This window comes from Myotis nattereri (genome assembly GCF_964212035.1).
Source record: "Myotis nattereri genome assembly, chromosome: 9".
NCBI lineage: Eukaryota > Metazoa > Chordata > Mammalia > Chiroptera > Vespertilionidae > Myotis > Myotis nattereri.
This window is the reverse complement of record NC_138084.1, coordinates 1,910,409-1,937,048: the sequence shown is the minus strand read 5'-3', so window position 1 is coordinate 1,937,048 and position 26,640 is coordinate 1,910,409. Positions and strand designations below refer to the sequence as shown.

Sequence of the window (26,640 nt, the reverse complement as noted above, 5' to 3'; positions counted from 1 at the left end):
GCGTTGGCCAGGGAGGCCCAGGCTGCTCTGTCTCGCTCCCTGTCACTCGGTGCCGATGGCTCCCAGGTGCCCCTCTGAGCGTGACCTCACACACACTCACTCCTTAACGCCACGTGCTCACTCGCTCAGAGTTTAACTTTCTGATGCTGCCACACCTGCTCAGAGCACCGGCAACACATTCCCACGCCGGGCAGCCCAGAGCCCATGGGTGTCGGGGGTCGGCCTCCATGCCTCTGCCCGGCTGGGCCCACCTGCCCTCCCTCTGCCCACCCAGGGGTGGCAGGGCGTCCCGTGAAACGTCACTGAGAAGCAGGGGCAGCCCTAGTGTGCAGATCCCTGTCCTGGGCCCACAGCTGCCGCTCCCCCGGAGCCGGGGTGCCTCCCCCGATTCCAGTCCCAGCTCTGCCTCAAATGATTGCGAAGCCCAACGTCTCGGGCCCCGTGTTAAGATGAAGATGGTCCTCATTCCCACGCTCAGGGCCCCGGGACCGAGGCCGCCCAAGGCAGGTGCTAACCATTGTGACGTCAGCACCAGCCTCTGTGACATGGGCGGCTGCTCTCACACCCGGCACTGCCCAGCGCCGTTCCTCCACCTGCGATGCCTTCCCTCCCTGTCTGCCTGCTGAACTCCTACTCAGCCTGCAAGACCCCGCCCGGAGTGCCCCTCCCCCCCCTCCAGCGCCGCCCTCGCTGCTGTGGCTCCCAGGGCACCCACGCCTCCCTGCCGCCACGCGCCCGCTCTGTTGTGATCTGCTCCCGTCTGTGCCCTGCGGCAGCTTAGTCATCTCTCCAGGGCGCGCCCGACAGGCAGAGCGGCTCGGGTTCATTCATTCCGCGAAGATGTGACGTGTGGGGCGCCCTGTGGCAGACGCCGTGCCGGAGCCGCTCACAGGGAGCCGTGGTCACGGCGGCAAAGGGCTAGTCCCTGCCTCCCCCGTGACCTGGCGGAGCGCGGGGGGAGGGGCGGGCTGCATGTCACGTGGCCAGACAGTGGCTCGGAGGCCGGATATTGAACTCAAAGGGAATGAAGGGGTGAGTCGTGCGGACATGGGCGCGGGCGTCCCAGGCCCAGCAGCAGGTGCGAAGGCCCCGAGCCAGGCCCGGCTCCCGTGTCGGGATCGGCAGGAGCTCCCGGCGAGCGGGACGGGGCGGGGAGCGCGGGGTCAGAGAGGCCGGCGGCTCCGGGAGGCCTGCGGGCCCGGGAAGCACCCGGCCTTGTTCTGACGGGCGAGGCCGTCCAGGGTTTGAGTGGAGGCTGTGACGTCAGGCTTTTGAAGGCGGCTCCGTCTTCCTGGGCGCGCGGCCAGAGGCACACGGCCCAGCGCGGTGTGTCCGGGAGGCAGCGGGGCAGAGGCTGCAGAGACTGCACACCGGCCGTCACCCCCGTCACATGGGGAGCGGCAGGAGTGGGGGGTTTGGGAAAGTGAGGTTCCGATGCACCTAAACCGGGGCTCAGCCCTGGGGGCTCGGGCTGGGAGCCTCGTCCCCGAGCAGAAGGCTGTGGGTTTGACCCCTGGTCGGGTGTGTGTGGAGGCAACCGATCCATGTTTCTCTCTCACATCGTGTCTCTCTCTCTCTCTCTCCCTCTCCCCCTCCCTGGGCCCTCTGTCGCGCACACACGCGTGCCCCATGTTTTTATAACACTTGATGGAGGTGAGATCCAGATGCCAGAGAAGTGCCCTTTGAAAGTGCACCCTCTGGGGCACCCAGGACATTCACAGCCTTGTGCCACCGCCACTATCAGCTTCCAGATCTTTCTCCTCCTGCCTAAAGGAAGTCCGGCCATCAGCAGTCACACCACCCCGCCCCGCACCCCCTCACCCCGTCCCCCCCACTCCAGTCCCCCGCCCTACCCACGCCGGCTCCCTGCCTCTACATCAGGACTTTCTGTAGAAACCGAGCCGCAGGCTGTGAGGGCATCGGTGAGCAGGCTCGTCCCCGTGGCCGCTCAGCCCTTCCCCCTCCCCACAAACCCGCTCTGACCTCTCACACCCGCAGGGTCCCCCTCCCCGAGCCCCGGGGGCACGTGAGTCTGCCACGCTCCGTCCCCATCAGTGCACCGGGCAGCGGGTGCGTGTAACGACAGGTGAGAGTGGTTAGCGCGTCGGCCTGCAGACTGAAGGGTCGCAGGTCCATTCCCGGCCCTGGTTGGGACGTGTGGGAGGCACATCCATGTTTCTCTCGCCCTCCTGCCTCCCTTCCACTTTCCCTAAAAGACAGTGGAAAAGACGCCCCCGATGAGGATTACAGAAAGAAGAGCATGAATAACGTGCAGCCCCAGCTCAGCAGCTGTGTCATTGGGTAGAAATAAATTTCCGCAGCTTGGCCAGCGCGGCTCAGGGGCTGAGCGTCGACCTGTGACCCGGGAGGTCAGGGTTCGATTCCCGGTCAGGGCACAGGCCTGGGTTGTGGGCTCGGTCCCCAGTGGGGGGCGTGCAGGAGGCGGCCAATTCAGGCGTTTCTCTCATCATTGATGTTTCTCTCCCCCTCCCTTCCTCTCTGACTTCAATAAAAAAATATATTTTTATAAATTAAAATAGTTTTAAAAAGAAAAGACATTTTCTCTGCTCTTCAAGCCGAGGAGCCCAGCCTCGTTGCCCCCGGATGGCCGAGGCTGCGGTTCTCATTGTGGGTTCCTCGGAGCCCTCCATAGGCCCTGCTTTGTCCCCAGTCTGGGGGCGAAGAGGCTGCCATGTTAGGCTGGGCTGGGTGAGTGCGCAGGTGGGAGGGGCACCTTCCCTGGATGAGCTGAGCGAGATGCCCCGGACCCCGCGCCCTAGGCCAGCCCACTGGCCGGCGGGAAAGGGACCGCATCCCCTTCTCCCAAATCTCAGACCCGGATGCTGAGGTCCCGGGGCCGCCAGCCCCACCTGCGTCCTGGAGGCCTGGGCCGCAGTCCTCAGAGCGGTGACGCGCCCTGGGCACCCGCTGGGCACGGGCAGGAGCAGGTTTCCGTATTAGTCCCCAGCCGGGTTCGTGGACGCCGTCTCTATGGTGATGGTCAGCAGGGAGCAGGGGCCTGTGGGGGGTCCGTGCGTGCGAGCGATGCCCACTGGTCCGAGCCGCCCAGCCGCAGGGGCCCGGCCCCGGCACCCGCTCTCACCCTCTCCAGCCGAGCAGTAGGCATAGGCCTGAGGACGGGTCCGGCCCTGCACTGGGCCCGCCCGGCGCCGCGCCTGCGTTCCTGCCCGAACCCAGGAAACCCTCCCCACCCTCCGCTCGGAATCTGCGGAGTGACTCACGGAAGCCAGGCAGAACCAGCTGCAGGAGTCCTCGCGCGGCCTGGGGTGTGGTGTACGATGTTGTGGGGAAACATTTACTCACTCAGATTTCCACGGAGAACGTCCCCCCGCGCTCGCCCCGCGCTCGCCCGCCTGTTGGTCAGGCTGAGGACAGCCTCGCGGTCTCCGCTTAAGGACCCCCCAGACCCTCGGCCTCGAAGCACCGGTTCCAAAGGCGCCTCTGTTTGCGCTTTCTCAGCGCTGAGAGCCCGTGGCCTGGTGCCCGCCTCCAGGCTCCGGCCTCCAGTCGGGTCGGTTCCCTCCTTTTTGACTGCGGTTTGGGTTTCGAAGACTTTTCCTCAAGTGAGCCCTCCCTGGGGGTAGAGACCTCCAGGCCTCCCCCTCGGACATCCGGACATCCGCCCACGGCCTCTGGAGGGCGTAGGGCGGGAGAGAGGCGTGTCCCAGCACCGAGCAGGTCCGCAGGGGTTCCTGCTGCTTGGGCTGGAGCCCGGACCCGGAGCCGCCAGGACCCGGAGCCGCCCAGACACCACCCGACCTCGGGTGACCTGACCGCGGGTGACCTGGCCCGGTATGTGCAGGGTGTGGGTGGGGCCCAGGCTGTGTGGACCCGGGTGCCGTGCTGAGCGCCGCCATGGAAAACTCACACTAAAAAATAAATTTAAAAAAAGGAAGTGATGACAAATGACAGAAAGGAGGGAGAGCTGCTGCCCCACCGGCTGCTGGAAACGGAGAAGCGAGGAGGACCTCGCGAGGAAGGCGGCGGGCTCAGCCCCAGCCCAGACCGAGCCCTCGCCCCCCTCCGGCTGCAGAGACTCCCCACCAGCCCTCAATTCAGTGCCTGGAATCGTCCCCCAATCCCCCTACGCCTCCCAAGACCCCAGCCTCCCTGCCTCCACCAGGGACGCACATCGGGCAGAAGGTCCTGCGGAGGGAGGGCCCCCTAGCCGGGACCCACGGCGCCGAGACACAGCCCCTCCCCGTGGCGGTGCCTCCGTGGGGTCGTGCGTCCAACACAGACTGGGGGCCGTCCAGTCCCGAGAGGGGGCCCTGACACCGCGGAGCCGGAGCCGGAGCCGGAGGAGCCGCCGCGCATCCCGTGGCGGGAAGCGGCAAGCGGACACGGCGGCAGCACCCCGGGTGTCGCCGCGCCCCCACTAAGGGCGGGTGAATCACGTTCCGCTCCCGCGGGTGCGTGTAGCTGCTCCGGCTCCTCGGCGTCCTTCACCCGCACCGATTTAGCCCAGTGACTGATGCATCGCCATGGAAACCGGCGCTAAGGCAAAAGCCCAGCGAACTGTCGCTGGTGCAGTGGGAAGGATGCGGCTCCGTTGCGGAGCTCACAACTTGTGCGGGAAACCCGCATCTCCCGCCGGCCCGACCCGCGGTCTCCCGGAGCCCACACCGTGAGCCCCCCTGCGGCCTGCACGCCGCCCCGCCCTCCTCTGCGGTCCTGGCCCCGGGAGCGGGTGGGGGGCGGCCACGCGGCTGCTCGCAGATGGGCTGGCAGGCGAGGCTGAGGCCGGCCCTGTGGCCCCGCGGCCGCCGTCTCCGCGGGGACCCGGGGGAGCCGGGGAGCCGGCCCCAGTGAGATGGTCACGCCCGGCTGGAGACGATGGCCGAGCAGTCCCGGCTCAGGAAGAAAGTTCACTTCCGAGGTACGTGCCCCTCCCCCGCGTGGCCGCGGGCAGCCTTTGTTCCCAGCGCGGGACAGGCGGGCGCGTGGCGTGTGTAGAATCGCCGGCTCTGGGCTGGTCCTGCCTCCCCGGAAAGGCTGTTGTTTGCTCCGAGCCGCCCCCAAGGTGGCCAGTTGTTCTGCGTCTCGGTGACCGAAGTGTGCGCGCCGTCGGGTGGCTCTGTGTCTGCCCGGGTGGCTGTGTGTGTCCGGGTGGCTGTGTGTCTCTCCGGGTGGCTGTGTGTGTGTCCGGGTGGCTGTGTGTGTCCGGGTGGCTGTGTGTCTCTCCGGGTGGCTGTGTGTGTGTCCGGGTGGCTGTGTGTGTCCGGGTGGCTGTGTGTCTCTCCGGGTGGCTGTGTGTGTGTCCGGGTGGCTGTGTGTCTGTCCGGGTGACTGTGTGTCTGCCCGGGTGGCTGTGTGTGTGTCCGGGTGGCTGTGTGTCTGTCCGGGTGACTGTGTGTCTGCCCGGGTGACTGTGTGTCTGCCCGGGTGGCTGTGTGTGTGTCCGGGTGGCTGTGTGTGTCCGGGTGGCTGTATGTCTGCCCGGGTGGCTGTGTGTGTCCGGGTGGCTGTGTGTGTGTCCGGGTGGCTGTGTGTCTGCTCAGGTGGCTGTGTGTCTGCTCGGGTGGCTGTGTGTCTGTCCGGGTGGCTGTGTGTCCAGGTGGCTGTGTGTCTGTCCAGTGGCTGTGTGTCTGTCCGGTGGCTGTGTGTCTGTCCACGCCACAGGAGCAGGGAAGGGTGCCCCCCTGTGTGCTCCCAGGTTGTGACTGCTGAGCAGGAAAGCGCCGCGTGCATTTTCGGTTCGAGCTGCTTCATCCCGTCGGTAGCAGGTCCTGAGCAGCCTTCCCTGCCTCAGGGAAGCGGGAGGCAGGCAGCGGCAGCTGGATGGCTGGGGGCGCGGGGGGGGTGGGGTGGGGCTGAGGGCTCGACCATCTGGTCGGAGAGGCCCCTTGGGGAGCCCCCCCCCATCGGGTGTTGCTGTGAGGTGCAGGGGGACATTGAGCTGTGAAGTGAGGTGACTCCAGGACCCGGTGGCATCTTTGGGGGGGCCGGACCTCCTGCAGGGGCAGCTGGGAGGGGTGCAGGGAGGGAGGGAGGGCAAGATCATTGCCCAGGAGGGTCCTTCTGGGACCTGTTCAGGCCCGTGGGACCCACCTGCTGCCCCAGCCCACCTGGTGCCCCCGGGAGGCCCTGCCCTGTGCTGGGTGTCGGTCCGGACGTGAGTGCTGGTCCCTCAGCCCCGCAGCCTCGCGGGTCTCCCACGCCATCGGGGCGTGTCCTTGACTCAACAAGCCCCTCTTCCTGTCCCACCTCCTAAGCCTGTGCTGCCAGGTCCTTAGACAACACTGTGAACGACAACAGACAAGGACACTCCCTCCCGCCCTCCGTTAGTTCCTGGGCTCGTCCAGGCTGCCTCCCCTCCGGGCCGCTGGGGGCGGTAGCATCCGCCTGCCGGGCGGGGCTCCCCAAAGCCGAGGCAGCACCGCACACGGGCTCCAGTCCCCTCGGGTTTGCGGGGCCCTTGGCCAGGGGGAGAGGCCCGCCGCGCAGTGGGCCCGAGGCGGGTCCTCCGGGGTCAGCTCGAGGGTGTGGGTGGCGCCGCAGAGAAGGGGCCCGGCTGAGGTCAGGGCCAGGAGGGTCTTTTCGGGATCCTGCCCCTCCCCCGCACGATCTCCCAGCCCCGAGCTCTGGGCCCGGAGGCGAGCCTGGCTCCCGGCCACCGTGGGCCCCCTCTGGATGGAGAGGGGAGAGGCCGTCCCGGGAAACGGGCCTTCAAGGTCTGGACAGCTTCCCTGCTCCGCGCCCTTGCGACCCGCCTGGGACTCCTCGGTCACTCACCCGGGCAGCGGGCAGAAGGGCTCCCCCTGGGCGGCTGGCCTGGCATTTCTGACAAAAGGCCTCCTGCTCACGAGTAGGAACAGCTCCCTGGCCCAGCGGCTCTGCTCACGGGCAGCCATGTGGACGGGGGACGGCCCTGTGCGCACCTGGGTGTGTCGCCTCCCAGCTCGCTGCCCTAAGCAGCAAGGGGGGGGCGGGGAACGGGGCTGGGGACCCCACTGTCAGGGAGGGAGGAGCAGACGGGGCTGGGGACCCTCACCATCGGGGAGACGGGGGGCAAACAGGGCACTGGGTGCAGGGGGAGCGCCCGCTGGGGGACGGGAGAGGCAGCAGAGCGGGTGTGAGAGCCGACGGCCAGCCCCCTGGTCCCAGTGGGGTCCTTCCCCCTGCGGCCGGCCAGCCCCGCTGGTCCCTGTCCCCTGAGAATTCTCGGTGTCAAGGCGTAAGAGCATCGTCTCCAGGGAACCACCCGTCTCTGACATGTGTCCCTTCAAGGGGCCGTGGGGTGGGTGCCATCGAGGGCACGGACAGCCCTGAGCCGCGGAGCTGGGGCTGGAGTCCAAGCCCCATGAGGCCCGTTTTCTCCTGGGCGGGGCCACGAGGTCCTCCCTCGCCCGGGAATGAATGGTTTCCCAGCAAGCCTTGCCCCTGCGCTGTCCTGCACCAGTGCCCTCTCTGGACCTGGTGCCAGAGCAGTGGCCCCGAGATGCCCCTTCCTAACCCCGGGGGCCTGTGAAGATGTTCGGATGCAGGGCCGAGGGCCGAGGGCCAGTGAGGTCGCTGTAGAGGCAACGTCACCTATTAATTCACTGGCTGTAAGAGGGAGTCATCGCCGGCCCGCGTGGCTCAGTGGTTGAGCGTGAACCTCGGAACCAGGAGGTCAGGGTGCGATTTCTGGTCGGGGCACATGCCCAGGTTTGGGGCTTGACCGCCACTAGGGGGTGTGCAGGAGGCGGCCGATCGATGATTCTCTCATTGATGTTTCTAGCTCTCTCCCTCTCCCCTCCTCTCTCTGAAATCGATACAAATATGTTTAAAAAGGTAAAAAGATGGAGAGTGACCCTGGGTGATGCGGGAAGGCCCCGTGTGGCCCACAGGCCCTGCCGTGGCCGAGGGAGGCAGAGTCAGCACCAGGCATGGGACCGGACTCGACCGTGCGGCCGGCTTTGCGGGGCCGGGAAGGGGCTGCGAGCCAGGGCATGCGGGCGCCTACGAGGGCTGGACAAGTCCAGGGTCGGACTCTCCCCGGGGCCCAGCGGCACCAGCCCTGCCCTCCCCACGTGGTGGCCCGGGGAGACCCAGGTGAGGTTTCCAAGGCGCAGAACTGCGAGATTGTAGACGTCCGTGCCTTACGCCACTCGGTTGGGGGTGATCCGTTACAGGAGCCGCGGGAAACGAAGATATCTCCGCCCTGAGGTCGGCGCCCGGGAAGCCCGTCCGTGCTATCTAAGAGCAGGGCCCTGCGCTGGCTGGTGGCTCGTTGGTTAGAGCGTCAGCTGGGAATCGAACCCAAAGAGTCGCGGGTTCGATTCCCGGCCCCGTGTGGGGCATGTGTGGGAGGCAACTGGTCGATGTGTCTTTCTCACATCGATGTTTCTCTCTCTCCCTCCCTCCCTCTCTTCCACCCTCTCTAGAAATCAATGGGGAAAAAAGTATCTTTGGGTGAGGATTAATAAAAAAGAAAGAAAAAAGAGCAGGGTCCTGGTTCTCCCCTCCCCTCCCCCCTCGGTGAGGCCAGCACCCAGACGGCACCGATCGCCCACCCGCAGTGGACGTGGCAGATAAACGAGGGGCCCCAGCCGAGGTGATCCCAGTGTGAGAGGCGTCACGGCCCTCGTCACACTCTGTGCCCCTGGCCTCACCCTCCTGGCCCTGGTCGGTGCCCCTGTGGCAGCGGATGGTGGCTGCAGGGGCAGAGTGGCCCGGGACGCCATGCAGGCTCCCCTTCCACGGCCCTGTCCAAACGCCTCACACGCCAGCTGGGCCCGTCCTGCCGACTGGGGTGGAGGTCATAGCGAGCCTGGGGCCCTGCCAGCCCAACCCCCATGGGCCCTGCCACCCAGCCCCGTGGACCCGTGCCCGGCAGCCTGTCTGTGTGCGCCCCCCGCCCCAGCTTCTCCCCGAGTTCCGCCTGCTCCTCCTCTTTGCAAGGAGCCGTCCGCATCCCTTGGTTTTAAAAAAGACGAGTTATTTCTGTCTGCATCTCCATCGCCGGTTCTTTCCTCCCTGCGGTTCTCGTTCTGCATTTGGCGCGCCCGGCAGGGGGTGGGGTGGGGGGCGGGCGGGGCAGCATGAGGCCTGTGATTTAAACCCACCAGATCGCAGAGCCTGTGGGGGACCCTCCCCCCGACCCCCGCCCTGCCAGTTGTTCGCTGTGACCTCTGCCTCTTTGGGGTTAGGAGTCGGGAGAGGCAAGGGAGCCCTGGCCGGTTGCTCAGTGGTTGGACCGCCGCCTGCAGGCTGAAGGGCCTTAGGTTCCATTCCCGGTCAAGGGCACGAACCTCAGATCTCGGTTGCAGGTTCGATCCCTGGCCCCAGTGGGGGTGAGTGCAGGAGGCAGCCAATCCCTGTGTCTCTCTCACATCCATGTTCTCTCTCTCCCTCCTCCGTCCCTCCACTCTCTCTAAAAATCAACGGAAAAAAGATCCTCACATGACGGGGCCCCAGAGGCTGTGACAGCCCGGCCAGCAGTGTGAGTGGGGGACCCCTTTCCCCAGAGGCTGTGACAGCCCGGCCAGCAGTGTGAGTGGGGGACCCCCTTTCCCCAGAGGCTGTGACGGCCCCGCCAGCAGTGTGAGTGGGGGACCCCCTTTCCCCAGAGGCTGTGACGGCCCCGCCAGCAGTGTGAGTGGGGGACCCCTTTCCCCAGAGGCTGTGACAGCCCGGCCAGCAGTGTGAGTGGGGGACCCCCTTTCCCCAGAGGCTGTGACGGCCCCGCCAGCAGTGTGAGTGGGGGACCCCCTTTCCCCAGAGGCTGTGACGGCCCCGCCAGCAGTGTGAGTGGGGGACCCCCTTTCCCCAGAGGCTGTGACAGCCCGGCCAGCAGTGTGAGTGGGGGACCCCCTTTCCCCAGAGGCTGTGACAGCCCGGCCAGCAGTGTGAGTGGGGGACCCCCTTTCCCCAGAGGCTGTGACAGCCCGGCCAGCAGTGTGAGTGGGGGACCCCCTTTCCCCAGAGGCTGTGACAGCCCGGCCAGCAGTGTGAGTGGGGGACCCCCTTTCCCCAGAGGCTGTGACGGCCCCGCCAGCAGTGTGAGTGGGGGACCCCTTTCCCCAGAGGCTGTGACGGCCCCGCCAGCAGTGTGAGTGGGGGACCCCTTTCCCCAGAGGCTGTGACAGCCCCGCCAGCAGTGTGAGTGGGGGACCCCTTTCCCCAGAGGCTGTGACGGCCCCGCCAGCAGTGTGAGTGGGGGACCCCTTTCCCCAGAGGCTGTGACAGCCCCGCCAGCAGTGTGAGTGGGGGACCCCTTTCCCCAGAGACCGTGCGCCGAGCCTTCAGGCTGAGCCCTGAAAGCTCAGCTCCGAGTGTGGCCAGAAAACGCCACAGTGAGAGCACTAGCAGCTCCTGCCACACGGGAAAAGCTGTGACAGGTCGGGTGACAGGCCTCAGACGGCAGCATTGAAACCGCCCTTGGCGCAGGGCCGCTGGGAGCGCGCTCGGGGCGGGAGCAGCAGGGGGGCGGGAGGTCCCCGGGGCCTCGGATCCTCGCCTGTCACTGTTTCCGGGACTGCACCTTACCACAGTCGAAGGTACAGCCCGGCCGCCCTGGCTCAGTGGTGGAGCGTTGACCTATGAACCAGGAGGTCACGGTTCGATTCCCGGTCAGGGCACTTGCCCAGGTTTCGGGTTCAGTCTCCTGTCTGGGTGTGAATGGGAGGCAGCAGATTGATGTTTCTCTCTCACATCAGTGTCTCTCTCTCTCTCTCTCTCTCTCTCTCTCTCTCTCTCTCCCTCCCTCCCTCTCCCCCACCCCCTCCTTACCTCTCCCTCCCTCTCTCTCTAAAATCAATGGAAAAGTACCCTTGGGTGAGGATCAGCAACAATGTTTTTGGTACAATCCTGAAGTCTGGGTTAACTGGCGTAGCCTAGAAGCACTCCTCTTTCAGAAACGGTTTTTGTCTAGTACAGATACATATGCACACACACACACACACACACACACGTCACTGCACACACGCACACACGTGTCACTGCATACACACACGCGTCACTGAACACCCCTCAATCCTGGAACCTGGGACCTCTGACCTCAGCCGGGACCGCACCAATCAGCTCTCAGCGCCCAGCGGTTCCCTAGACAACCAGCACAGAGCTGCCCCTTGGGGCTTAAGCAACAAAAGCAATTAAGAGCAATAATGACGTTTAACAGCCAGTCCCCAGGGCCCCTCCGTGGCTTCCTGAGCGACTCTGCTTAAACCCACACAGAGGTGCCAATCCCACTTATCCCTCCAGGGCCTGGCACATACGCGGCTCCACTCGGATGATGGATGTCGATGTCGTAGACCTGGCCTGGCCCACGGGCTCCCTCCTCACAGTGACGTGGCTGCTGGGCCCTCAGCCCAGCCCCTGGATGGCCAGCATCCTCAGGCCCCGCCCTCTCCCCAGCCCTGTCCCCTCTGAGTCTCCTCCTAATCCCTGCCTTTGGGGCACAGGGTGGCTTTGATAAAGGACTAGAATTGAGCATGTGCGCACGATGCAGGATGCCAGCCAGCAGGGGGAGGAGGACCTGGAACATGGGCTGCTTTGGTCCAGGTGCCCAGCCTGGGGAGGTGCGTGCGGCTGGGCTGGCCCGGTGCCTGGCCTGGCGAGGGCCCCTGTGCTAAGCCCACGGGAGGGTGTGTGCTATGTTTCATGTGCTAATGGTACAGTGGGTCGTGGAGAGCAGGTCAGCGAGCATTTACACTGGACACCAGGGCTGATGAGGAGGAGCAAGGCCAGCTTCCCCCCCGCCCCCCGACAGCACCACAGGGAGCCTGGGAGACTCGGACCCTCCCCAGGGGTCAGGTTGTGGGTCCAGGGCTTCTGAGCCTGGGCCAGGGAGCCGCCTGCTGGCTGAGGTGCTCATCCCGGCCCTGCCGTTAGGGTGTGACATTGCCTGGGCCTCACCATCACCATCCATAGAATGGGTCCAGCTGTCCCGCCGCCACCGCGGGGCTGGATGAGCCCACATGCTGCACGTCAGGGCCCGGGGGACGGGCTCAGGAAACGTCGTGAGGACGGAGGCTGGGATGATCGGAGTGGCTGCTCCGTGGGGTTGAAGGGCGGCGTGAAATGGAGCAGTAGTCAGAGGGGCTGCCCCTGGGGGGCGCGGCTGAACCTGCAGACCGGCGTGTGCCCTCTTCCCGGGGGGCCCCAATGTAACCAGACAACCCAGGGGTCCGGCTGCCTGTCACTCCTCGAGCCGATCAGCAGAGACAGGGTTGAATCCTATATGAGCGTTTATTCCGATCCTGCCGGCAGCAGGGGGAGCAGCAGGTCACCCACAGAAATCTCTCTGCACCCCCATAAGCCAGCTGCTGACATTGGGTAGAAGGACAGAGGTTACGTGGGGAAGGAGACAGAGGATATGCCGTATGGGCAGCGGACAGGCCTGGAGGTTTGCAAAGGCTGCGGGCGTGCCGAGGCTGGGGGCCTTCACAGGGCTGGGGCTCGGGCTTCTGCACGAGGCGGCTAATGCTGCCATGATCGCAGGCAGCTCCCGGGGGGAGGAGGGGCTGCCCTTCCAGGCGAGCACCCAGGGCCCGTGTGTAACTAACTGCCAGGTGAGGACGCGCCTCCTCCAATCGGAACAAAGCAGTCACGGTTAACCGAGCCGGATGGACCTGCCTTACAGTTCTGGATGGTTCCCAATGTTCCGTTGCTGCCCCGTCACTAAGGGGCAACTGAGTGGGTGCGGGAGGGGCGCCTGGAGCAGGGCCTGGACGCAGGAAGCACCCCATGCGTCAGCAGTGACAGTGACCAGTGACGGTGGTGATGTCACTGCCCGGGAATCCCGAGTTTCATAGCGTCTGAGCCGCCAGGGAGCGATGCGGACAGCGTGGAGAGGCAGGCGGCAGCCCAGTCCCGGGCCCCTGGCCGCACGCCAGCTGGGCAGTGCTGGCTGTGGAACCACCACGTTCCTAGAGCACGTGCGACATGAGGCCACGGAGGCTGGATTCCCGCTCACGTCAGCCGCGCAGAACGCGGAGGCCGGCAGCTCCCAGGGATCCGAGCGGGTTCCACGACCTCCAGGGCCTGGTGTCCGGGCTTTAAGCTGGGAGAAGCCTAGCGGATAGAGCGGGCACACTGGCTTCCGTGGAAACCAAGCTTAGAAGAGACCCCCCCCACCCATAGAACATGCTCACATCCCATTGGTGGGAAATGGTCACATGGCCATGTGGGTACAAGGGGTGCTGGGAAATGTAGTCCTAGGTGGGACCCCTGCTCCACCCCAAGCCCCAAAGGCAACTCCACGCTGGATGGAAAGGGAACGGGTGTTTGTGCTGACTTCACTCCATTGAAGACACCAGGCAGTGGGGCGGCCACAGGGGTTTCAGGGTTCAGGAGGGTATTGTCTGGGATTTCTTATATGTGTTGACATGGGTTCCCCCCTCTCTCGTCCCCCCTCCCCCGCAGCCCTGAGCTATCTATTAAATCTAATTACCTCGTTCATATCATTTCCCGTGAAATTTACGTCTGAATCCGCTGAGCAAGGGAAGCAAGCAGGGAGCTTAATTAGGAACGTTAATCATGGCTGTTTGGTGTGTGTGTGTGTTCAGGAGAAAGCAACGACAATCAGGAAAATGACAATAATCATTTTTCCCCAAAGGCAGTCATCCGCGGCTCCCAGAGCGGCCGCCGGCAAAGCTCAGAACACGGCGCTGGTGGCTCTGCGTGCCGCGGGGCAGCCGCCCTCCAGCCGGCGCCAGTCTTTCTGTGCGCTGCTGGGCGCTCCCTCCGGGCACCCCCTCCAGCTGAGGACCCTGGGACTCTGCCCTTTTTGGAAACAGAGCTCCTGAGCCCTGTGCCTTGGGGTTCATATGCGTCCCCCGAATTTTGCCAAGTGGGGCCCCAGAGTGAGGCCTCATCCTTCTGGGAGAGCGGGTCTCAGGCGGCGTCGGTCGACGGATGCGAGGCCCGGCCCGCCTGGTGTGGTCCCCGCGTCCGGGGCCGGTGACGTGGCTAAGCGATGTTTCTCTTCCCCGTGCAGACACGCGTGCGGACCGCGGCAAGAAGCTCTTCCGGCACTACACGGTGGGCTCCTACGACAGCTTCGACGCCTGCAGGTGAGACGCGCTCCCCGACCGGCCCTGGGCCAGCACGCGTGCCGCCAGCGCCCGCACCGCCTTGCATGGTGCCCTCGGGCCCCTGGGCTGACATCCCCTGTACCCCCCGTGCCCCCTGGACGTGGGGCAGGATGACGGAAGCCACCGTAGAAGCTGCCCGAGAAGTGGTCTCCGTGCGCCTGTGCTTGGGGGTCTGGGGAGAGTGCCCCTGTGGGGACCCAGGGGCGTGTCCCCAGGAGGAGGCCAGCCTGGCCTTGTTCGGGGGAGGCAGTGCAGGTGTGACCGAGGGCGGCGCTTGGCACAGCGGACCCTGGACATGTGGTCACAGCCACTCTCCGCTTCCATGCTGGCTGGGAGGGTGCCTGAGAGTCAGGGAGCGCCGGAGAGCTGTTGCCATGGTTACTTGGAGGGCTGTCCAGCTGGGAGTGGGGCTTCGGGACAAAGGGGCCTCTGACAGCTGCAGGGTCCGGGCAGCAGCTCGTCCGTGGGCTGTGGCTTTTGTAGAGCCGTCCCCGACCAGAGAGCAGCGAGCGGCGAGCAGCCTGCAGGCCGCCCGGTGTGCACGTGTGTGAGGGCCAGTGTGTGCATGTGCTCAGCCTTTGAAAGGGGTGGCTCCCCATTCGGGCTGTGTCCCCCCAGAGAGGGGTTGAAGGGCCTGACTTGACCCTGGGGCAGGCTGGTCGTGTGTCTGACAGCAGGCGCGGAATGAATGAGGGCGCACACGGCAGCTCGGTCGACAAGGAGGCGTGTGGACCCGCAGGACCTGTTCGGGGACAGGACAGAGCTGCCTGGTGAGGTGGTGAGCTCCCCGCCGTGGGAGGGAATCAAGTAAGGCGGGCGTTCTCTGGCCGGGAGGTCACAGGAGGTTGGACCAGGTGACCTCCAAGGTCCCGCCAGCCCCATGTCCTGGGCACAGGCCAGCGCCACTGTCCGTGCGTCCTGACCACCTGCTCGGCGCCAGGACCTGGGCCTCAGAGAAGAGGGTCACCTGGCCAGGCCCAGCCAGCTGGTCAGTGGGAAAAGCTTGGGCCGTGGCACAGCTTAGGGGTCAGCCCTGCCCGCCGTGGTGAGGGAGTCGGCCACCGTGGGGCTCGCGGGACGAGCTGGGACAGTGGACGAGGCAGAGTGAGGACTGCACAGTGGTCACTGTCCGGCCGCTGCCAGTCGCCTCTCATTGCTCCCAGCATCACTGCCGGCGACCCTCCCTGCGACTTTGGAAGGAGGGCCCTGAGGCAGGACCCGCCCTCGGCCACACGCGTGTCTGAGCCCAGGTGTGACCCTGGGCCGGACAGAATACTGAGCCCAGAACTGACCTGACCCGGACAGTGAACTTGGCAGAGGCAATGGAGGGCGGGCAGTGAGGTGGCTGGTGGACCCCACGTGCTGTGGTGACCCGGGAGACTGGTGTGTGCGGCTCTGGGCAGGTGCTGGGGGACGGGCTGACACGGCCGCCCTGAGGGGCAGGTGCTGGGGTACGGGCTGACACGGCCGCCCTGAGGGGCAGGTGCAGGGGGACGGGCTGACTCGGCCGCCCTGAGGGGCAGGTGCAGGGGGACGGGCTGACACGGCCACCCTGAGGGGCAGGTGCAGGGGGACGGGCTGACACGGCCGCCCTGAGGGGCAGGTGCAGGGGGACGGGCTGAAACGGCCGCCCTGAGGGGCAGGTGCTGGGGGACGGGCTGACACGGCCACCCTGAGGGGCAGTTGCTGGGGTACGGGCTGACACGGCCGCCCTGAGGGGCAGGTGCAGGGGAATGGGCTGACACGGCCGCCCTGAGGGGCAGGTGCTGGGGGACGGGCTGACATAGCTGCCCCGAGGGAGCAGGCAGTGAGCAGCCGAGGGGCACCGGCTGCATTGCAGGGCAACCAGCCCAGTTCCGTATCCAGAGCAGAATCCATGCGGACGCGCCGTTGAGCCGCAGCGGCCTGGGTGCCGGGCCGCTTATCCCCCGTGGGTGGGGGGCTGCCGTCTGGGCGGCAGTGACCCCTGAAATGCAGATGTAACTAAAGGAAATGGGGAGCTGGACTTGGGGAGAGTTTCCGAATCAGCCGGGAGGTGGCTCCGCTCCCACCCGTTTGTCAGGGACGCGGAGCTGCCGCGCGCAGTGGTCAGAACACACCCGCCCCCCTTAGAGTCCCTCCACCACCCAGCGTGCCCGGACAGAGGGTCTGGAACTGTGGGCACACGGCCCAGGTCAGGGGGCAGAGAACCTGGGCCATGTCCACACCGAGCCTCACAGATGTCTCGTGTCTTCTTGTAAAACACGTCTCCACATCAGGAGTGGGTCTCGCGTTCCTACTTCTCTTAGATCCCAATCTCCTTAGCACAGGGCACCGGAGGGTCTCCCTGGCACAGGCAGGGACCTCGAGGTCTCACTCTGGACTGAACAGACTCCACCCACCCAACACCTACCCACTCATCCATACATCCGCCCATCTGTCCATCCACTCATCTACCTACCCATCCATCCATCCACTCATCCATCCATCCATCCATCCATCCACCCATCCATCCATCCATCCACCCATCCATCCATCCATCCATCCATCCATCCATCCATCCATCCACCCATCCATCCATCCATTTATCCATCCATCTATCCATCCACCCACTCATCCACCCATCCATCCGTCCATCCATCATCCACCCAATCATGAATTTATTCATCCATCTATCCCTTTATTTACCCATCCATCTCTCTGTGTGCTTACCCACCCATCCATTCATCCATCCACTCATCCATCCATGCATTTATTCATCTGTCCATCAATTCCTGTATTTACCCGTCCATCTCTCCATGTGCTTACCCACCCATCCATTCATCCACCCACCCACCCATCCATCCATCCATCCATCCATTCACCCATCCATCCACCCACCTATCTATCCACTCATCCACCCATCCATCCATCCATCATCCACCCATTCATGCATGTATTCATCCGTCCATCTATCCCTATATTCACCCGTCCACCTCTCCGTGTGCTTACCCACCCACCCACCCATCCATCCACCCACCCACCCATCCATCCATCCATCCATCCATCCACCCATCCATCCATCCACCCATCCATTCATCCACCCACCCATCCATCCATCCATCCATCCATCCATTCACCCATCCATCCACCCATCCATCCATCCATCCACCCATCCATCATCCACCCATCCATGCATGCATTCATCCGTCCATCTCGCCCAGGGCCGGGGCTCCGTCTTCATCCAACGAGTCTCTGCTGGGAATCCCGTGGACTCCCTCACCTCAGATGAGGCCGCCACCTGTGGAACTCCCCAGCTCGTGCGGGTGTGGGTGGGGCCTTCTGCAGCCTCCCCCGCTGTGAGCAGGGAACAGGGGGAGGCAAGGCCTTGGGGGAGCCTTTTGCCGAGTGCTCTCCGCACTTGGGCGTTGGGGAGCGGGGGGAGAGGGCCCTGAGGAGCCAAGAACTGGGGGGCAGCCCCCTCCCGGGGTCACCACTGGCTCCCACTCCAGCCAGGGCCCTGGGGGCAGCGCCCAGCAGGGTTGCAGGGGCACCGTCAGGGACATGGCTTTGTCCCTCCGAGCGGGGGAATAGAGGAAGGAGCGGTTACTTCCGCTGCGGCACCTGTCTGCTCGCTCGCTGGGCCCCACGCCACGCGCTCCTCCACCCCCTCCGCGTCTCCGGGCCGCGCCTGGGCTGTGATGAGTCAGCCACGATCGGCGAGGCTTCCTGGGAACACCCCCAGCCTGCACGACAAGCCCGGATCCGCGCCGTCTCCCCGGGGGAGGGAGGGGTAACTTGTATGGGGTGGTGGGTCCGGTTCCCCCCCCCCCGACACCCCTGCTCAAGTCCCTGGGACCTGCAAAGGTGCCCCTCGGCCCCTGGAGTTAAGGACACAGACGGGATCGGTGAGGGCGTCCTGGGGTGTTGGAGGACGAGGGGAACGTGACAACTGAGCTGAAGTTGGAGGACGGAGGAGGGGGCCGCGAACCAAGGAATCTGGGGGCTCCAGGAGCTGTGGAAGGCCAGGCACAGGCTGCCCCTGGACCCCCCGGCGGTGGCCCTGGGCCCCGGACCTGCAGAGCTGAGAGAGAGTAAGGGACAGTTTATTTTTTTATTTTTTTTAACATTAGCTCACTCACTGCTTTATTTTTATTTCTAATTAGAATGGAAACTCCATGAGGCAGGACTTCTTTGCCTGCTTAGTTGTCATTGTTCTTGCTGAGGTTGCAGTCCCTGCATCTCGAATGCTTGTCAATAACAGTCACTCGGTAACTCAGAACAAATGCAAGAACGTTGACTTTATAGTTAGACCAAAACTTAGTTGGGCTAAAATTATTGTTCGCTTGAGAATGTTGTGCCCACATGCTTCTCAGCCTTCTATCATTGAATCTTCCTTCTTCTTCCTCTTCCTCTTCTTAAAGGAGACCTTTCAGCATTTCATATAATCCTGGTTTGGTGGTGATGAACTCCTTTAGCTTTTCCTTATCTGTGAAGCTCTTTATCTGACCTTCAATTCTGAATGATAGCTTTGCTGGATAAAGTAATCTTGGTTGTAGGTTCTTGGTATTCATCACTTTGAATATTTCTTGCCACTCCCTTCTGGCCTGCAAAGTTTCTGTTGAGAAATCAGCTGACAGTCGTATGGGTACGCCCTTGTAGGTAACTGACTGTCTTTCTCTTGCTGCTTTTAGGATTCTCTCTTTGTCTTTTGCTCTTGGCATTTTAATGATGATGTGTCTTGGTGTGGTCCTCTTTGGGTTCCTTTTGTTTGGGGTTCTCTGCGCTTCCTGAACCTGTAAGTCTATTTCTTTCACCAGGTGGGGGAAGTTTTCTGTCATTATTTCTTTAAATAGTTTTCAGTATCTTGCTCTCTCTCATCTTCTGGCACCCCTATAATTCTGATGTTGGTACGCTTGAGGTTGTCCCAGAGGCTCCTTACACTATCTTCGTATTTTCGGATTCTTTTTTCATTTTGCTTTTCCAGTTGGGTGTTTTTTGCTTCTTCGCATTTCGAATCTTTGACTTGATTCTTGCGCTCCTCTGGTCTGCTGTTGGGTGTCTGTATAATATTCTTTATTTCAGTCAGTGTATGCTTAATTTCTAGTTGGTTCTTTATCACAATATCGAGGGTCTCATTAGAATTCTTGAGGATCTCACTACATTTATCGGCGGTCTCACCAGTCTTTTCGAGGGCCTTACTAAGTTTATCGGCAGCTTCTAGACAGTTCTTGAGAGACCTTAAAAGTGTGGTTTTGAGCTCTATATCTTCCATTTCTGACATTTGTGTCCTGTTTCTTTGTCTCCGCATTTTTTTATCTTTTCTTGGTGCACCCCCTAGTGGTCTTTGTGCGCAGTCTTGTTGTAGTTAAGCCTTGATTGTTGTCGGTCGGCAATACCGGGGGTGATTTGACCTCCAGGCTAACTGGCTATCAAGGGACAGTTTAGACGCGGGTCAGCCGCATCTGTCCTACCCGCGATGGAGCGAGGGCGCGGGGCAGGTGGAGAGACAGGCCGCCCAGGACCCAGGCTCCTCTTCCTCGCCGCGCCAGCTGTCCCCCTGCTGAGGGCCCCGGTTGTCTCCGGAGGCTGCAGGATAGGAGACGAGGTCTGGGCTCCTGTGCCCGCGGGGAGCACCCACCACGCACCACGGCTGAGTCACGGAGGCCCTGCGGGAGGGGCAGCATTTCCTGCCCAGAGAACGGAGGCTCGGCTGGGGCACAGCACACAGCCAGGCTGGGCCATGGTGCTGGCCGCGGGCGACGCCGGGAGCAAGGCGCTTCTGACCAGCTCGATGACGGGCAGCACCCACCCCCTCCCTTAGGCAGGTGCGCACCTTCTCACACTCCCCAGCCGGGAGCTGGTCACGCCAGGGCCACGCCAGGGCCACACCAGGACCACACTGACCCAGGGGCCTCGGGAGACCCGTAGAACTCAGGCCGCGGCCTCTGGGTTCCTGCAGGCCCCTCCCGCTGTGAGACGGCGATTCTGTGCCCCGGACCCCGAGGGGCCCACTCTGCCCCCCAGAGGCCTCCGTGGTTCCTGCAGACAGAGCTGGGCCCAGCCCTGCCCGCCTCCAGGCACAGCGGCCTGGTGCACTGGCCATGGGAGGCGCGGTCCCTACAGTGGGTGCTGAGGCCGGCCCGGGAGCTCTGTGGCCTCCCTCCCTCCGCTGTGGCCAGGGACAGGCCTGCCCCGCGCTCGGGGAGGGGCGGGCTCCTGCCGGCCACAGCCCAGCCTCTCGGCTGCACCCGCTGTGTGACCCTGGCCCAGTCACTGGGCCTCTCTGCGCCCCGCTTCCTGTCTGTGGAGCGGGGGAGGGAGCAGTGCCTCCTGCCCCGGCGGCTGGGAGGGAGAAGAGGGCGTGGGGGCCCCACGCAGCCTGCGGGGTGTGAGCGTGGACCGTGTGGCCGGGGGTGCTCACACTCTTGCATCCACCGTCTTGGTCGGGACTGTCCTGCTCTTCCCCACGATGTGGGGGGAGGGAGGGGGAGGGAGAGCAGCGAGCATCTCAGCCGCAATGCGAGTTGATGAACCCAGACCCCTAAGACGGGCCGGCGATGAGAGCGGGTGCGTGGAGCCCGGGAGCCAGAGGCGTGCGGGCAGGCTGGAAGCCGGGGCTTATCTCGCTGAAGATAAGAGGCAGGAAGGAAGAATAAATATAGTTGTGGACGGTGACGGGCGCCGGGCACCACGCAGATTGCCGTTAGAAAAATGTCTGTTTGGGGAAAACCAGGAACAAGCAAGTCGTCACTGGAGCCTCCTGGAGCCGGCGGCCGCCCCGGCCCGGGAAGGCCAGACGGGTGGCCTGGAGCGGCCGGCATGCGGCCGGGCTCGCGCTGTAATGAAGAAGGATGGGAGGAGGGGAGAACTGGGACATCTGGGAGCACAGGGACTGAGGGACAGCGAGCCGCCAGCCGGGTTCGCCCCGGGGAGTGCAGACCATGTGCAGCCTGGCGACCGGGCAGGCCCCGGGGAGCGGCCGGGAGGGACACCCCAGGTGGAGACGGGGAAGGGACCCAGCGGGGGGCTGCGCCTTCCTTAGGGAGAAGCTTAGCAGGAGCAGCGAGGGGGCGTCTGCCCAGCGCAGAAGGAGCCAGGCCTCTGGCCCTGTCTGTGCCAACCTGAAGGTGGGAGGCGTGTGGGGCTTGGTGTGAGGAGGGGGCTCCCACGGTCGCGGGCAGTGGTCACACGGGAGGCGCCAGCCCGTGTCCTGGGCGGCTTGTGGGGGAGAGAAGGCTCCGGCCGTGCTGATTTCAAGAGGAGAAAGCCCGCCGCCTGCCCGAGGGGCTGGCCCGCACCCCCCAAGTCCCATTGCCAGCAAGAGCTCCGAACTGGAGGTGCGGGACCGAAGGAATGTTTCGCAAACTGGGAGCTGCAGCCTTGGGGAGTGGGGCACCTTTTATAGAGAAAGGTCCCGCCCCAGTTCCTGATTGGTCCATGTTTATGCAAACGAGGAATCCAAATCACAGAGTTCTGATTGGTCCAAATAGCACAGTCCTGATTAGTCAGAATCACGCATTCTGATTGGTTGTTATGGGGCAGCTCTGATTGGTCAGTGTGTATGCAAATGAGGATATAGCCATTGGTCAAAAGAAATACCAGGGCCCAGCCCCTACGGCTCAGTGGTTGAGCATCACCTAGGAACCAGGCTGTCAGGGTTCGATTCCCGGTCAGGGCACATGCCGGGTTGCGGCTCATCCCCAGTGTGGGGCGTGCAGGAGGCAGCAGATCAGTGATTCTCTCATTGATGTCTGTCTCTCTCTCCCTCTCCCTTCCTCTCTGAAATCAATAAAAACGTATTTTTTTTCTTAAAGAGACACCAGGAACTCCCTTGAAGGGTGACTCGGAGGGGGGACCGCGGTGCAGGAGGCCGGCAGCTTAGAGCGTGAGGCGCGCCCCTGCCAGCAACGGCCGCTGGACTCTGATCAGGATCTTGGGTCATGTTGCCCAGGAGGAGCCCTTCTTGGCTGATCCTTTCCTTCCACACCAGCCATGTCTAAAGTCTGTCGTCTTTACCGCCTGGCTGTGCGGTGTCTGTCCCCAGCCACGGAACGTGCTGCTGTGGCCACTCCACTCTCGAGCAGCCGGGTGCTGGGGGAGGCCGGGTCGTGGTTGGCAGGAAATTGGTCGTGGCCGAGACCAGGGAAACCCCTCTTACTCCGCTCTCACTTTCTGAACGGGGTTGACGTGAGGCGAGGGGTGTAATCACATCTTCCTGGGAGGGTGGAAGGTGGTGGAGACCTCAGGGCTGTTTCTCCAGGCCCCGGGTCCTCACTGCCAATGCGAAGCCGTCGGATGAGCCCTGCCCGCTGCAGACAGAACGCGGAGGCTGCTGGTTCACCGGGGAGTCACGATTCCTCTCAGGAACGTGCTGCTGCAGCCCACACCGCCTCCCGCGGTCCTGCCTCTGCCTCGGTTGCTGTCCGGGGTGGGGAGGCCTGGGAGCACCGGGGACTGCCCCCCACCTGGCCGGCAGCCGGGAGGTCCCAGGATGCAGCGTCCAGCCCCAGCCAGCCTGGCTGTGCCTCGGGCTGTGTGCTCTTGGGCCAACCACTCACCCTCTCTGTGCCTCGGTCTCCTCCTAAGGGGAGAGATGGCGGTGCCCGCCTCCTGCGGTCACCACCAGGAGTCGATTCATGGGCCGCAGGAAGCACTGAGAGCCGGGCCTGGCACGGACGGTAATTACAGTATTTACTCTCATTGCTAATTAAGCCGGAATCCGGCGCCGCGCCGCCCGGAGCCGACCCAGCATGCACACCGAGGCACGGTCACGGGGTGGGGGAGGGGCCTTTGTCTTTCAGGAGGATCTCTGTGCGATCCCCCTGCATCTTTCTAGGGCATCTCACGGGTGACCCCGTTTCTAAATGCGTTTTCCTTGGGTCTTTTCTGAAGCTCAGGCGTTGGGTCAGGCCGGGCACCTGGACACAATGACGCGTGACTGGCGTGGGAGGACGGGGACTTTTCTCGGCTTTTGTTACAGGGACCGACCACGGTTCACTTTGAAGCACTGGCATATCCTATCACTTGTGCCAATTCACGTGCCTTTGGGGCATTCCGAGCATGTCTTTAAACACCAGGGGCACAGGCCCCGTCCGGCCCACCGCCTGCTTCTGAAAATAAAGTTTTATCGACACACACAGCCACACCCACTCATTCACCGCGTGTCCAGGCTGCCTGGGAGCCACAGAGCGAGCGGTTGCAGCCGGGACCGCGTGGGCCACGGAGCCTGGAACCCTGATGCTCTGGCCCTTCACAGAGAGGGGTTGACAAGCCCTGGCCTGGGGCACCCTGAGCCCCTTTCACGGGACAGGAGTGCTCCACATGGCAGCTGTCTCCTTCCTGCTCTGAGGGGCGTGGGGACCTCTTACCTAAGCATCGGCACTTGGAACAGAAGCAAGATCTTCTGTGGTGGGAGGTTGGTGGTCTAGGGGTGGGCGGGAGGGGGGCCAGGCCTTGGATTGGAACGCGGGGTCAGGGGCAGCCCTGCAGCTCCTCGCCCAGCCCGGCTCAGCCTCCTCCAAAGCTCGGCTGGGGCAGGGGCGGGGGAGATGGGGGGGGGGAGCCACGCCCAGTCAGGTTCCCACGAGCAGAGACGGCTCCTGGCTCCCCGCTGGGGGTGACGTCCACCTCCCCGGGGACTCAGGAACTGGCCGTTCCAGACACGTTGTCTACAGCCCACACAGTGTGGTCTGGGGCAGGTCCCAGGCTGGTCACTTTAATCGCTGAAGAGAGAGAAGTCCCCCGCGGCCCGTCCTGCACCCCAGGGAAACGCCCGCCGTTCCATTGTCCCCCTGATTCTTTGTTTTGTTTTGTTTTAAAGAACAGTCCACTCAGGGTCAAAGGCCAAGGTTTACCAGTTGGCCCTGCCTCTGGCCGAGCCGTGTGACCCTGGACAAACCCTGTCCCACCGGCTCCGTGGACTCCCGAGAAATTGACCAGCTGCAGGGCTGTAGGGGTCTCAGAGGGAGGGGCCTGGATGACCGGTTTAGACAGGGCTGTGGGCACGGTGCTCCTGCAGGCGGCGGGATGGGCGGCCTTCCAACGCGCCCCGGTTTGCCCCGGACCAGCCTGGTTTTAAAACTCTGTCTCAGGAAGCCCTCTGTCCGGGCGGCCAGGACCGGGGCCACACCATCTGCATCACAGACCGTACGTGAGAGTCCCAGCTTAGGTTTCATTTGCTGCATCCATAAACACCAGCTAAGTACCTACTGGAATGTTCTACAGCCAGGAAACCCAGGCTCAGCGTGGGTGAGGGTCCTGCTCAGGGTCCCAGAGCCAGGACTCGAAAGATGGGCCTGCTCCATCTAGAACCACGGTGGGCAGGCTCAGCCTGCCTGGGAGCACGCATACTAACAAATCACAATTTCAAAAGCAGTGATTGGCGAGAAATTAAAGCAGAGGTGAGAGCTGAGAGTCAGGGCACGGAGGGCATGTCTGGGCAGGAGGGAAGGCCCCTCTGGGGAAGTGACCTTGGGGACCTGAACAGCGACAGCGGCCTTGCTGGTGGAGTCCCGGGGCAGCAGTCCGGGGCGAACGCAGACAGTGCAGAGGCACTGAGGCAGAGAGGAGACAGCAGTATGGCTGGAACGTGGAGAATTAGGAGGGGTCAGATCACGAAGGGTCTTAGCCATGGTGGGGAATTTGGATTTTATATTCAATTCTGATGAGAAGCCATTGGGGTATTTTAAGCAGGATGATATATAGAATATATTATATTTTCTATTTAACATAATTTTTCACCCTGGCCAGGTGGCTCAGTTGGTTAGAGCATCATCCCATACTCTGGAATGTTGGGGGTTCAATTCCCAGTCAGGGCACATACCTAGGTTGTGGGTTCAATCCCTGGTCAGGGTGCGTACAGAAGGCAACCAATCAAAGTTTCTCTCTCACATCAATGTTTCTCTCTCCCCCTTCCTCCCTCTCTCTCCCTCTCTCTCAACTCAATAAAAACATATCCTATAGTGAGGGTTTAAAAAATAATAAAATGAAATAATTTTTTTTATTATAAAAACCTGATATGTTGCTGTGAGGATGTTGGCGCCAAGGTCACGGAGCTGTTTTGGGGAGGCGCCCCCCCCCCCCCCACCTCTCGGTTCCCAGGCCGCCCTTCCGCATTCAGGCCGCGTCTCTGCTCAGCTCCGCGGGGAGCGATGATCGCCGGTCATTATCCCAAACACTGAGCCACATCTTGTCTCCTCCGCCCGCCGCGCTTGGCAGGTAACACGCCTGCTGGTGTTTAGGAAATGCTTTTGGGTGATTTATTACGAAATAATGAGACAATTTAATTTCAATCAAGTCTTTGCACATTACGGCTTTTATTAGGAAAGCCTCGTATTGCTGATCGCGTTAGCAGCGCAAGGAGGGCGGGTGCGAGGCACACTGGGCAGGGCGGGGTCGAAATGCCGATCCGCTCGGAGAAATGCCTCCCGGAAGACCCTGGGCGTGTGGGCTCCGTGGGGACGGCCCAGCCTCTCGCCGAGCCCACGTGAAATGACGCTGCTCCCTGCTCGCGGGCGGCGGGGTGGGCTCCCAGGAGAGGAGCAGCGTCTTTTGTGAATGAGTCGCCCACGTGCGGCGTCTCCCCCACGTGGCACACGAGCACCTTACACAAGCTCTCAGAACCCGTGGCGTGTCTCCGTGATTGAGCGTTGACCTATGAACCAGGAGGTCAGGGTTCGATTCCCCATCAGGGCACAGGCCCGGGTTGCGGGCTTGATCCCCAGTGGGGGGCGTGCAGGAGGCAGCCGATCAATGGTGTTTCTCTCTCAGCAACGTTTCCTTCTCTCTCCCTCTCCCTCCTCTCTCTCTAAAAATCAATAAAGGTTAAAAAATTAAAAGAACCCGGGGTGGGGGGCAGAGGGCTCACGTCCCCCAGGAACCGCGGCAGCCCCAGCGTGGACGGGGCAGAGGGCAACACCACGCACTCACCTGCCTGGGAAGCAGGATGCGGGCGGCGCATGCCGCCAGAGGCTGGGAGGACCTCGCTACAGGTTACAGGGCAACGGGCTCAAAGTTACGAAATAATGAGACAATTCAATTTCAATCAAGTCTGTAACTCGTTGCGAGTGCCCCAGGCCCCGTGGTCTCCGCGCCGTGGTCCCCACACTGCAGCAGCGAGTGGCAGCTGACGTGGGGAACCCCTCCCGCCAGCTCTCGGTCGCCGGGCCTCCCCAAGGACAGGCTGGCCCGGCCCCGCGGCCTGTGGAGCGGCCCGCTGTCCACTCCGCAGCCGGCACCACGCGGGGACCTGGCTGCCTGCCCACGCCTGGCATCTGTGCCCAGCGGGCCCACCTGTTGTGGCCCAGGCCCCCTCAGAGGAGCTGACGGCTCTGTGCAGCCGCCTCGTCCTGGTTGGCAGGGCCCGGGAGTTTCTAGGACAGCCCTGCCCCGTCCCCGGAGCTCCCTCTTCTAGCAGCGCCCCAGTTCCGCCCCGGCTGTCAGCGAGCGTGAGCGCAGTCGACCCGCTTCTCGGCTGCAGTTTCCCGCCCTGGACAAGGCGGGGCCCCCACAGCCTCTCCAGGAAGGAGCTTTCCAGGGAGATGAACCCCTAATCTCTCTTACAGGGGTCCTCCCGGGGTCTCCCGGGCGCCAGCACCCCCGAACCCGCGGGCACTGGTGTTCAACACCCGCAGCCCCA

At 63.4% G+C, this 26,640-nt stretch overlaps 1 protein-coding gene across 2 annotated transcripts in view; it reads left to right on the top strand.

The window, feature by feature from the left end:
* The window catches only part of SHANK2 (SH3 and multiple ankyrin repeat domains 2), a gene marked incomplete at its 5' end in the record, with an annotated part of 177,482 nt that overhangs the window by 70,571 nt on the left and 80,271 nt on the right, over positions 1-26,640 (top strand). For both annotated transcript variants that reach the window (XM_081099535.1, XM_081099536.1), the window contains one exon: positions 13,946-14,021. In XM_081099535.1, the coding sequence (XP_080955661.1) occupies positions 13,946-14,021 (76 nt within the window). The remainder of the gene's footprint in view (positions 1-13,945; positions 14,022-26,640) is intronic.